Here is a 13396-nt window from a genome sequence, read left to right on the forward strand (position 1 = left end):
ACTGACTTTACAGTAACAGCATGGAAGGGACCATCTGAAATTCAGCATGTCTTTTACACCTTGTCAGGGAGCAACCTGGAAATCTCCCTGTGATTCATGTTTACCACAAACAAACCTCAGTGTCCTCTTTCTGAAATGTACATAAACACTAAAATGCTGTAAATCCCTCCAGGCTGACTATACCCCAGCTCTGCAGTCAGCAGAAGCGATTGCCCTAATTGAGTGTGTCAATTATAAGCAGTAACCCCGTTGTGGTGAGGTCAGCCTAACAGGCAGCCTTTAAAGACTTTAAATAGGGAACTTAAGAGCAGAGCACCTGGGTGGTTGGGTAATACAGCTTCCATGAAGAACTGCTTTCATTAACTGATTTCTTGGCAGCAGCACTGTAAGTAGCTCTAAGAAAACAAACTTCAAAAGCCCATGGTGTGATACAAAACAGACTGAGAGATGTTGCATGTGAATAACTTATTTATGTCTTGTCAACTAGGCACCTATGGCATTTGTTAAATTTCATTTCCATGTGTATAACACCTGCGTGCAAAATTTGTCCGAAGAATTAATGAAGGTCTTAGTATGTTACTGCTGAAACTCTGAGTGCTGCTGGAAATCCAATAAGCAATGTTAGGGGTTTGAATAACATCCATGAAATTATGATTAAAAATAATTGAAAGAAATGGCTCATTCAGTTCTGTTAAGCATTGATTGTTCCTAGGATCATCAGGGCACGTATTCCTCACCACACAAAGTTATCTCTCTCCAGATTGCAGTTTCACCAAATATGGATTGTTTAAGAGGCTCACAAACCCTTATCTCACTTAGAAAATAAACAGATTAGAGGCTCAGGCACTTTTTCATTCACTTTATTTGGTAGTGCTGTTTACCTATATTACTAATTACCACACTAATAACATTAGTAACCACATTTATGAAATTCACCAAAGTTCCAGACTCAGACCATTTTTAATAGGTTTCATTTATCACAACTATTTTCATTTCTCATCCACACTTTATCCTTCGTTTTTGCTACATGTTTCAAAGGGTAAAAGGAAGCTCATGGAGGTATGAATTGCAAGGTTTTTTTTTACAATTGGAAACTACCATCCCATTACATACTCCAATGATAAAAATGTTTTTACCACAGTGAATATTATATTTCATATTAATTTTTTAACACAAACAAAACTGACCCATTTTTAATTTTTCAGTTCCCTCCCTAGTTCACATTATGCTTCTTACATACTTATTTGCTACTTCCTAGTCTCAGCAACATCAATTAACAGTGTCTTGTAAAATAAATCTGGATATAGATACATGCTGAACAAGTCCAGAATTTTCCTCCGAAAATTCTGTGCTTGAAAAATGTCAATTTGTCGGAAGCTGATGGGGAAACAGGCATCCAAGGTCCATGGCAGAAGGGTTTGCCACCACCAGGCTTGCTGGTTCTTGGTAGCACCACCCCAGGCTTTAAGGTCTGGGTATCCTGCCCTGGGGCACCACACTCTCTGGGTCTGTGGGTGAATTACCTGCAGGCCAAGGTGACCACAAGAGTCAAGGGTGTAGGGAATTTGAGGGAATGGAAGAAGTGTAATATGAGGGGAGGAGATGAAATATTTCAGTCTTCTTACAGTAATATTTTTAAGTGTTTTAGTCCTGAAATTCTTTGTTTGCTTTCATTTCACAATGAAATTCATTCTTTTTCTTTTGTTGTGACAAAACCTGTGATTTACCCCTAGTTCTGCATTCCAGCAGTCTCTTGCAGAGGCCCCTGTGTTACGATACAGGAACTGGGGTTGTGATGCCGTTGGCCATCCTCTGCCCCAGGATGTGGCTTTGTAAGACCCCCTGAGCAGTGACCCTTTCACAGGAGGCAGTGGAGAGGCTGCCTGACAAAGGACCTCATGGTTTGGTCTCAGGGGTCTGAGCTAGCTAGCTAATGGTGAACTGGCAGAGTTCATTTGGTGCAAGAACCTTCTGCTCACTGCCGAATGCTGGGGCAGCCAGGGTTCCACCTTTGCCTGTGCGTGGGTACTTGCAAACAGATCTGCTCATTGAGCCCCAGCTCCAGGGGTGTCCCCTGCAGCACCAGCTCAGGGGGCTGTCACCTGCAGCAAGGAGGGGGAGCTTTTGTCACCCTGCTCCCACTCCCCGTGCCCCTGTCCCCTCCCTGTATGCAGCTCCCCTTAAGTACTTGGAACCTGGGCAGTGAGAATTAGATTTTAAGAGAAAGTTTGATTTGAAAACACCCCCACACATCTGTCCTCATTTGAAATTTACCACAAGGTATTATTTTATCGTGTTTGCAAATGTGGGTTGTGTCCTCGAGGGAAAGGAGCTTTTGATATGGAACAGAAATGTCAGGATTTTAACTCAATTCATGGTATTCATCTGGTAAATGTCATTCTTGCCCCATATGCATTGTATCTTTATTTTCATATTGTTCAAACTTTAGATGCAATAATCTCATTATTTTGACTTCTTGTGTCAATTAGCTGATGAAAAATTATTTTTGAGAATTTCAGATTACAAATCCTACCTACAGATTAAATTTTTCACTTTTTGTGGCAAATGAAAATACATATAATGAAGTGCATTAGAATATTGGTCAGAGGCTTGCTCTAAGCTAAGCACAGAGTGAACATTTTTGTGTTTGCTGGCAGTAAACCAGCTTCTCTCTTTTCTCTGTTTTGCACAGTCCTACTAAGCCAATCCTCACTAGAATGAGCACAAAACAAATGAATAACAGCTTTTGTACATCAACATTAAAATGGGAAGAAGCTTGGGAAAGGGCCTCCAACAGAGAAGAATGCTGACGAGTGCAAAAATGCCTGATGGATAAGCACCACCTTCTAAACATAGATCAGCCAGACATGGAAGTGATTTCAGAAGAGAAATGCAATCATGGATTACACACCAGCTCATTAGAAACTGTTGCTGAATTCAGCATCCAGAAGACATGCATGAAAAGTCACATTTGGGGAATAAATTAAAAGGGGTGTAGTTGTTGCTAGATAAACTTATGTAATATATATGCATTGAAGAGGTTTGTAAATGTCATTTTTTTTATTCGGACGGAAAGCAAAAAGCTTTAAAACCTTTCACAGTAGAGAGGCAGTTAACTTCAGACTATTCCTATCCCAGTAGCCAAGAAGCTGTTAGGACATCTCTCTTAAATTAGCATTTATAGACTCTGAATGTTTCCATCACCTAGTGGAAAAAGCATAACTTTTACTGCTACATTGCTGCACTTCATTTACTTCACTGTATAATAAGTTGACTAAAACTGTAAAGCTTCTCAATTTTTACTGCATACGTGTTCCAATTAATATGTCTGTAACAAACTTAAGACTCAAAAATTATTTCTGACCTATATTCTAGTTCTATGAAGCATATATACTATAAGGTATGTCTGACTGAGTATCATAATGCTATAACTTCCCAAGATGCATAGAATTGTTTGTATTTGAAGTGACAAAATAAAAGCCCTTGATTTCTTTTTTAATAGAAGAAAGTAATTTACCCCTTAAATGTAACCCACTGCTGCTCACTTCAAGGGCATTCCTTTCCCCTGTTCTGCCATACAGCTGTGGATTGACACTCTCTGGCCCACACTAAAGCCAATCAGACAGGGCGATCTAATGAGACCTTCTGGCCTTAAGTTTAAACTCAATGCAACTCAGTAAACCCCTGAGTTTAAACTCAATACGAAAATTAACAGACTAGTAAGCAAATGCATCTTGCAAATAGCCATGTGAGGAGGCCTGGATGCAAATAGCCCCGGGGCACTGGCAGGGAACTCTTTCCCTCCCCAGGTCCCGAAGGGCGCACTCAGTTCCAGAAGCCACTGAGAAGTAAAACAGGAGAAGGCACAGAAGGAGCTCCTGGTGAAAGGCCTGGATGCAAAGCACCAGGCACAGAGCAGCAGAGGGAGGCAAGGACTCCCCCTCTGCTCCTCTCTAACCCTGGCTCGGGACTGGCCATGAGCATGTCGCTCCCTACGTGCCTCCAGGTTCTCCTGTGCATCATGGATTAATCCCGAGCAAAATGGGCACTCCAGTGCTGATTCCTTCAGGCCTTTTAAAGCCTGTTCCTTCATTCTTTGGCTTTCAGGGGAAATGGCTAAAATAATAATTAATTGCTAGTGTTGATCCCAAATAATGCAAAATGCTGAAGACATGAGGAAAACATAAGTTAAAACTGCTTTTTAACTACTGACTGCACAACAAAAATTATTCCATAATTTAGTGCATGAATCTCAAAAAATTTATTTTACTTTTGAAAGAAAAATTATCTTTAAGCAAACTGCCAGTAAACAAATACAGGGAATGGGATAACTTTTCTATCTAACTACCAGGGTACCAATGTGGCACTGACTTCACTTGGATGTCAGACGAGTAAATTCATGTGTGAATCTGGGCAGCATTTAAAAAAAAATAACTTTTTAAATCTGAAACTGTGCTTGTAACTGGATGTAGAAAATTCTTCTGACTTCTAAAGGACCAGGACTAGCTGGTCAAAAACCCCACCCAAATCAGTCAATCACCATAAACATCTTCCCCATACCTGCTATTGACCTGAAGGGGATGGAAGGTAAAAACCAAGTAGTTCACACATGAGGCAGCATAAACTCATTTAAGGGCCCACTTCAGACAGGTTTTTAACCTCTGGTTAGTCCAACCAGTGTCAGCTGGAAAATGCACATCCTCAGGGGCCAGATGTATTCAGGAGTCCCTGTTAAGTGGTGTCTCAGTGAAGCCCATCCTCATTCTCTGCTCTTGTTGGCTCACAACCACACCCACACCTCAAAGCCTGTGAAAGGGTTTGTTATCTGGATGTGCTCTCATATCTCCATCTTCATTTGCTCCTTGAGTTTACCTCTATCCCACATTATTGCAGTCATGGCACTTTTGCTGTGACAGAAATCACCAAAACAGGGTTTCTCTGTATTGTATTATATTATTTTGTTTAGGATCATGGTGATGTTGTAATGTAAAAGCCCTTTCTAAATACACACAAACATTGCAAAAGAAGTGCCATCACAAGACAACACAACCCTGCCAGGGCAGCTCAGTGAATATGTACAATTTGTACACAGTCAGAAGGGAGAGACATACCAGGATGTACATCATTAAATGTTGACTCAGTAAGAATAGTATGTCTTATCTTTTTAAATGTTATCACCTTCCCATCCCACTCCATTGTAACTTGTCAATTGTAATTTCTTTTTAAGTCAAAAAACTGTAAAGAAAACTGTTGAAATACCTGATTTTCTGTAAAAGTAATAATAATAATTTTTGTTACTTCAAAGTATGCTTGGTATTAAAGTACCTAATAAAGTTCAACAAAGACTTTTGTAGCATACTAAAATAAAGTGTGATAGTGCTTTTCTCCAGCTCATCTGTGATAAGAGCAGCTGTTGTTGGGATCACTGCTCTCCTAAACACAAGCCTGGACATCTCCTTCACATCTGTACCTACAGAGGTCCCTCAGGTATGTCAAGTCCAGGCAGAATCAGATCCCTTAACGAGTGCAGGGATTTGTATTCATGGGTCAAATTCCTAGGAGAACCCTGTTGGTAAGTCATCTCCACCCTCTGGTACCTGGCTACCTAGCCATAAATGGGCAACAATATAAAGTTCCTAATTACTCTGTTTGCTATAAAACTTGGTTTATAGTAAGAGAAAGAAGAGTGTAAATTATTTCTAAGTTAATTATGGTTAAATAGAGAACTGCCAGGTTTGTAGCATGCTGTTCATTTTTATGGGCAATGTATTTCAGTTATTTATAAATAAATTGGAATTCCCAAACAAGTGATTTGGATGACACAGTAAAGCTCAGAAGTTGATCACCCCCTAATTTCACCACATGAAGCTACACTGGAGCCATCAGGGGCTGTCACATCATTCCAGTTTGCACCAACAGGAGGTAAGTATTTCCTTGTCAAAAAGATGCTGGATTTGCCTCCATGGTGCTGATACAGCAGTTTCTGCATTTGGAGATGATCTAGAAATTATTGTGACCGGGGTCTAATTATGCCCAAACTGCCAGGCTCTGACACATTTCAATTACAGTAATGGATCAGCTTCCCTCACACTATACATCTTTCCCTGTTTTAGGGAGGAAAATGTAATGCTGGGCCCAGCAGCTTTCTGTGTGTTTTCACTGCTAGTTTGATATCCTTCAAACATTTAAAAGTTTTAGTAGTTTCATCTGATTCTCTGAGGATTTGAAATGGAATAAGATCTAGGCAGTTTAAAGTAAATAAAAAACCCACCCCAGATTTGTCCTAACTAGTTTACACATTGAAAAGACAGCCATATGCTGAATAGGTTCTGAGGTAGTGCCAGAAAGGAACACTTTTTTTCCCCCATGTGCTGAAGTCAAGAGATTTACACATTTCTCCTTCCAAAGGAGCTCTATACAGAGTGGAAAGGCTTTGCCTGCTGTTGGAGTAGCTGGCAGTACATGCACACATTAGGCATGCTTGCAGCCATTCCACCTTGGTCTGTGATCCTCAGCAGCCTACATTAATAATTTGAGCAGAGACTTTCACAGAAGGCCTGGAATTCTGCAGAAGGTAGAATATGTAGTTTAAAAATCCATTCTCTTCCCTTTAGATCAAATAACATTTGTGTCATGGTGCTGAAAACACAAAGCCAAAGCTTGCAGTGATCCAATACTGATGTGATGCTTTCTATTACCCATCTGTCTCTCTTAAATTTTTGCTTAGAGTTACTTTATGCCTTTGCCTTCTGAAATGTCTCTTGCATTTTAAAAAGTAAAGTGATATATCCTTCCTTTCTTCCAGATAGTCTCATAACCCCATGAGGGGGTGGGGGAGATGGGGAGGGCAGTTACACAGCTTTTCCACTTCACAAAGTGACGAGAGAAGTATTGCCTCTGCAAGAGGAAAATCTCCAGGGAAAAAAGTATAAGCAGACACATTATGGTCATCAACCTCCAAGAGATGTGGCCCCTAACTGCCTATGAGACACTACAAAGTTCTTCTCCTTTTGAAACAGCTCCAAAAGTTGCTGCAAAGCACTTCCTGAGATCACCAGCATATGACCAGCCTCCAAGGTTGAGCATCAGCTCAGTCACCTGGGAAAACAGCCTGGAAGTGAAAATGCTCCAAAAAGCTGGGAGCTGGGGCTGAATTAACCTCCACCAACCAATTTTAAATTAGTGTAACAACACAGATTATTACTCCTTATTTTGCCAAGCACAAGTTAGCTTTACATTAGCCTAATATAGCTGTTAGGATTATTAATAAGCAAAATTATATATTATTGTTAGTAATTTCTTAGGGGAAAAGTGAAATAAAGCTAGTCAAAATCCTATATGCTAGGATCAAGTCTCTTTGACATGACTGCCACATATTTTCAAAAGTATTTCCACAGTTTAACACCAGAAGGTGCTCTAGGTCATCAGCCACATTACCAGTTACACAGACCCAGGATTCCCCTGTCAGATCCAGCTCAGGAAGGTAGGAATTTTGCTCTGCCATAGCAAAAACCAGGAACTTCATCACTTTGACAACTCTCAAGCATGGCTTTCACACAAGATATCAGGCAAGACTCTGGGATGTCAGCACAAATGTCAGGCTTACAGGTATGCAATCAGCACCTTGATTCTCCTTTATATAACTTTAAGCCAACACAATGCAAAATTAGTAATAAGCTAGATATTCAGTCTGGAAAGCAAAATTAGTTTTCCTCTCCATTTGCTTCGATTTTTTTTTCCATTAAAGAAATGAAATTAGTTGAAGTACCCCTGGAATATTCTGAGGGTCTACTAAGTGGCTGCTGTATTTGTAGAGTTTCTCAAATGACAACAGAAAGTAATGTAAAATATTATGCTCCTGAGGCCATGAGCTGAGATGGTTGGTGCCAGAGCTTTATAGAAGAGCATTTGGATGATAAGCTACTATACATGTCATCAAGAAAGGAGCTGTTTTAGTCAATATAGCTGAATTTATGTATGCTTGAGAAGGATAATGAATAAAATAATTCAGAAAGAAATTCAGGCTTAGTACATGCCATCACTGTTTGGGGGCAGGGGGTAATTTTTATTTTATATGCTTTGATACAATATGAAAATCCTCATTTACAGGCTTCAATTTATCTTGCTTTAAGTAATGTGAAAATTCTTCACCCACAAGGTACCTTGGGGATGCTGAAAGCAGTGGAGAGGCTTTCCTGGAGCAGCGCCAGGCACGATGGATGTTGTCCTTATCTGTGCTGCCATCTAATGGCGCAGCAGCCTCTGCGGCGTCGTCCTCGGGAGCTGGTTACTCAAAGGCAGCTTTGCATTTAACCTCCATAGAGATCAAGGTAACAAAACCAGTGCACGCCATACCTCCCGTGGCTCCCAGAAACGGGGCAAAATCCAAGAGATGAAACCATCACCATATTAACTCACATTGCATAAAGTTTGATACAAAGTTTGAGAACATCTACTTTTTTTTTTAATTTCTCAAGACTGAGGAGAATAAGCTTTATCTCTGTAAATGTGGATGAGAACTTTGCTTAACATTTTAAAAGCATTTTCCAGACCTATTGAGCCCAACATTTCCCAGGGGCAGGCTTCTGCATTTCCCAGATATGACAGACACTAATTTCTATCTACCCCCTCAAAGAACCATTTAATCATAGAATGGTTTGGGTTCAAAGGGGCCTTAAAGATCACCCAGTTCCAGCCCTCTGCCATGGGCAGGGACACCACCCATTAGACCAGGCTGCTGAAAGCCCATCCAACCTGGCCTTGAACACTTCCAGGGATGGAGCACCCACAGCATCTCTGGGCAATCTGAACCAGTTTTAAGCCATTATCACTTGTCCTGTCACTAGGACCCTGCCCTTGGCCTTGTTGAAATTCATGAGGCTGCCCTGGGTGCACTTCTGGAGCTTGTCCATGTCCCTCCCCATGACATCCCATCCCTCAGACATGCCAAGTGCACCACTCAGCTTGGTGCTGTCTGCAGATCCACTCTCAGCTCCAGCATAAGCCAGGCAGGCAGCAAGCTATCAAAGCTCTGAGTGGTGTTTGGGAGCATGGAATTGAGGGACACAACAGCAGAAGTAGGAGGCACCAGAATGAATGGGAAAGTTAGGTAGTTTAGGTCAAACCCAGGAGACAACCATAACTGGTCAGCATTCCTCCAAATTGCTCTAGCTGAAAAAGCAGAAGTTAAGGAGGCTACTGAAGTAATGACTTTGAGATGATACTGAATGTGGCATTGATGAGCTATGATCATGCAATAGGAAACTATAAACATCTTCAAAGGTGACAGAATATAGAAAATTGATGGTCCCTAAAGGAACAGACATCAGATTTAGGTCATCCTAGATAGCATTTGCTCTGAGAAATGCTAAAAGGGTGAAATCTGATTATGGATTACCAGGCTGAGGGCTGGGAGCAGCTAAAGCCCCTAATCCCAGAGGAAGAATGCAGGGACTCTAGAACCCATTAACACATTGATCAGGAGAAAAAGCAGGCTGTGAGGGTGTAGTGAGACCCAGGCTGTGGCAGGAATACCAATAACAACAAAGTCTTCCTGCCTGGTAAGGCAGTGCAGCCTCCCCAGGCCCTTACCACTCCCAAAGGAGCTGGAGAACAGGAACCAGAGGCAGGAGTATCATACACAGGCACAGCCTGAGGAAGGAAATGGCTGGGGATACAGCAAAGCCCAGAGAAATAAACTGGAAAAAGTCCAAAGCCAACGCTTGGGACAGGATTTTTGGCAGAAAAGCTCCCAAAACAATAAGAAAGTATCTCCACACACACACATTTCATGTATTTCATACTGAGGCACCTGAAAGTCTTCTCAGAGGCCTTAGACAATGGGCCTTCAAAATGAATTTGTTGAATAACATGGCATTGCATGTATGTGAGCACACTTAATACAGAAGTGTAAATAATAATAATAATAATAATAATAATAATAATAATAATAATAATAATAATAATAATAATAATAATATGCCTGCTCTTAAATAATAACTCTGCCTGCTGCTTTTGCAGAACAAGAGTCACTGCTTGGTGTTGAGCTCTGAGGAACTACCACAGGTGATACTCAGATTTCCCAGGCATTTCTAGACTGTGCTTCTGTACTCACAGGGAGAGCTGTCACCAAATTAAACATATATTATATATATGCTATATGTCATTATATATTCCTTATATATTCCTTCCCTTTTTTGCTGCTTCTCTACCCTTATAGGATCCTTTAAATCAGAAAAGCAAAATACATATATATCTGTATTCAGAACTCATAAAAACTTCACAAACACATCACATTTTACTGTTTTTCTGTATTTTTTTTTTTCCTTTTTACAAGAATTACAGAGAATGAAGAACCTCAGCTGAACTTTTATAGACTGGAAAGTGCAGGGAAGAATCTCAGAACCTGAGATCCATGGCTGGGAAGCATGGAGTCACAGTACTGCAGGAATACTCATACTGAAGCAGCTTTGGATGGCCTCTAGTGCAACCTCCTGCTCCATGGGGTCAGGGCACTCTCCATTCAGGTCCCATAAAAATCAGCACTGAAAAGCACATGATGTTTCTGGGCAGGTTCCTCCAATGCTTAATAATCTCACAAATGCATCAATAATTAAGTAAATATCAATGGGGAGATGCTGACACATGATATCAGAGCAGCTGCTATGTGTGTGGCAACACTCTTAAAGGGTACCATTCCCATCTTCCTACAGTATGTTTTTAACTCATAGGCATGTGCACTGAGGCCAGATTTTAATGTACTAATAGTGCTAACTTGTCATTGGTACTGAATTATTTTCTTGCTGTAGTTGGAAGGGATGTATTTCACCTAAGCTTATCCATTCTACGTCTAAGAGGTAAAGCCAGAAAGCTTTATTACTGTGTTGAGAAGTAATAAAGCCATATAAACCAACAGAGAAATTATTGGTGTGTAACCCTCACATTTGTAGCTGTGTTTTCTCCAGAATTCCCCAGCTAGAAAAAATGAGGTTGAGCTAACATGGCACCCAGCCCTGTGCCTGCAACCTGGACAGTACCTTAAACAACTCTGCCAGCACACAGTACCTCTCCTCCATGTTGTATAAAAACACCAGGTTTTGTGAACATTGTTTGCATTGCTAGGCTACATTGGAAGATTTGCAACAGGTCGTCAGTGAAACCTGGAACACGTTGTTATGCAAAGGTGCTGCTCAAACCCAGAAGAAAGTGAAAAAAGATAAGCCCAAGTTCCCTGTGCTGGTATAATTTGGTGGATGTAGGAGCACACAGGCTGGCTTGGTGGTGTAGAAGACCAGTGTTACAGTCAGTGGTGCCTGTTTCCAGACTGTGAATTCTGTTCATCTAGGACACCTGTCTGCTAGTGGGAGAAGTCTTTCCAGACACTGGGAAAGTTCTCAAAATCTGGAGACAACTGTGGGGTGTTACATCATCACTGCCCCTGCTTCTTACTGGACTTTAACAATCTCTTGAAGGTAATGAGTCTTCTTCCCCATTTCTGTGAATTTTATCTTCCCACCATCTCCCTTCTACTTTCTATTGCTAATTACCCTATTTTTTTAATTGAGAGTTTGTAATAACTAGTGTTAATCTGAAAACCCAAATAATTTATCCTGGACTTCTCAATAAAGAGATATGGATGCATTATTTGTTTTATTTTGTTGGGTTTTTTGTGGTTTTGGTTTGTTTGGTGGTTTTTCTCCTATTCTTAAGGTGACTTCTGAGCACTCACAGTCAAGGTGAAATGCAAGAATTCATGGACATCATATATTGGAAAGTTTTTTAACCCAGAAGGCAAACAAAAGTACTCAAAGTTCAACTGCACTTAAGCCTCATTATTTTTAAGCTGATCTTATGCTACTTTGTAGTCTAATTCACTGTATTTTAATGCCAAGCACTGCAGTAACTAGCTAGAAAGAGCACTCCTCCAGGGGTGTGGAAAAGAATATGCCAGCCAGATGTCGTCCCAGGCCAGAAAATGACGCAGGCAGCACACAGCAGGGAAAACAGGCTCCAGGTCTGAGCTGGCTGGGGCAGTGCCTGCTGGGCATTGTGCCAGAAAACAACACCCTGAAGCAGTTTTCCCAGTTCTCACTCCCGTTCCCTCCTTTTTTCAGCATGTTTCCATGTTAGGATTTTACAGATGAAGCTTTTGACTCACAGTCCAGCACTCAACTTGTTGTCTTTCCTTTGTCTTCTCTCTCCCAGATGCCAGATTGTTAGTCCCTTTTTAAGCAAAGAGATTTATTTAATACAACAGGAAGTAAAGGGAAATTACTTTCCAGAAGGACAAGGGAGGAGAAGTATTTTTGAAGACAGAGTATTCCAGAGCCCAAACGAAGATGAATATTTTGCACACTACGTTGTTAGGTGAGAAGCTCAGTGATACCTTCAAACCCCAAAGTCAAGGATCCAGTCAAAGACACTGATATGCTGTAGTTTTGTAAAGGTTTTGCAGTCATCACAAAAGGAAGAGACAGAGAATCCAGGGAAACCCAGGATTTCAGTGCCTGAGTTAAGGACCAAATATGTTACTAGAAAAAACTATGTACTTGGTATGCTACAGTTGTGAGAGATCAGTAGGATCCTTTTCTTGGGACTGGTCAGAAAGTTTAACTAGGAGAAGATCAGCAGATACATTACTCAAACCAGGTGTAGTTTCTGCCTCCACATATGTCCTGCCCCACAGTTTGGTGATCCTGGTTCTTTCTTGTGGCATGGATTATTCCACCCTGTGTCCAGGCCAGCTCCATCAGAACTACCAAATGTCCCAGTATCCCAGTTATGCCCTCTTTACCAACAGAAGCAGCAATTTGTCTGCTGGACTCAAGTTTTCATCAGCTTCATCAAAGCATGAGCCTCAGCCACATTTTTACCTTAGTTATCCAAGATGCTAAAATCCCAGATGAATCACTGAGAATCTGGTGCCATGGCTGGCTTATGTCAATCTAAGCATGAGCTGCTGTCAAGAGGAGCAGCCCTGCCTGCCCCGGCCTGCTCCCATCACCTCTCCAGTACCAATACTGGTGCCTGTCTATGTGCACAGTCAGCTTCACCACTGAGCTGGTTCAACCCACTCTATGATGCCAAAATGCATTGAGGAGCACCAGCTTGGGGCCTGAAAGGGAAGCCTGTAGTGGATTGACATACTTTGTTCAAGCACCCTACACCATAACTGTGTGTGCAGAGTTAAGTCTGGTACATCCTGATCCCATTGGTGACACTGTGCATAGCCTGGACAACCCACTCAGCACTTGCACAGATGGTCCAAAACACCTCATGTGTCAGACATGAAGGACACTTGCTGTGAAGTCCATCTCTGTGTGACCACTAAGACCACTGAACATGCAGAGACTGTACTGGACAAGTCTGACCACTCAGCAGGATGCACTGGATGTGC

At 41.3% G+C, this 13396-nt stretch overlaps 1 protein-coding gene and 1 long non-coding RNA gene across 4 annotated transcripts in view; both read left to right on the forward strand.

Annotated features, from left to right (window-relative positions):
• The window catches only part of LHFPL3 (LHFPL tetraspan subfamily member 3), a 234463-nt gene extending 229074 nt beyond the window's left edge, over positions 1–5389 (forward strand). For all 3 annotated transcript variants that reach the window (XM_036401228.1, XM_036401229.1, XM_036401227.1), the window contains one exon: positions 2693–5389. Coding sequence is in view for 1 of the 3 variants with exons in the window: in XM_036401227.1 (XP_036257120.1) it covers positions 2693–2721 (29 nt within the window). In the remaining 2 variants the exon portion in view is untranslated. The remainder of the gene's footprint in view (positions 1–2692) is intronic.
• A 2407-nt stretch (positions 5390–7796) lies between these two features.
• Positions 7797–11643, forward strand: LOC118697987 (uncharacterized). The gene is made up of 2 exons (XR_004981822.1): positions 7797–8330; positions 10337–11643. It is a non-coding gene; the product is annotated as an uncharacterized LOC118697987 (long non-coding RNA).
• Positions 11644–13396: the final 1753 nt, after the last annotated feature.

This window comes from Molothrus ater, chromosome 5 (genome assembly GCF_012460135.2).
Source record: "Molothrus ater isolate BHLD 08-10-18 breed brown headed cowbird chromosome 5, BPBGC_Mater_1.1, whole genome shotgun sequence".
Classification (NCBI taxonomy): Eukaryota; Metazoa; Chordata; class Aves; order Passeriformes; family Icteridae; genus Molothrus; species Molothrus ater.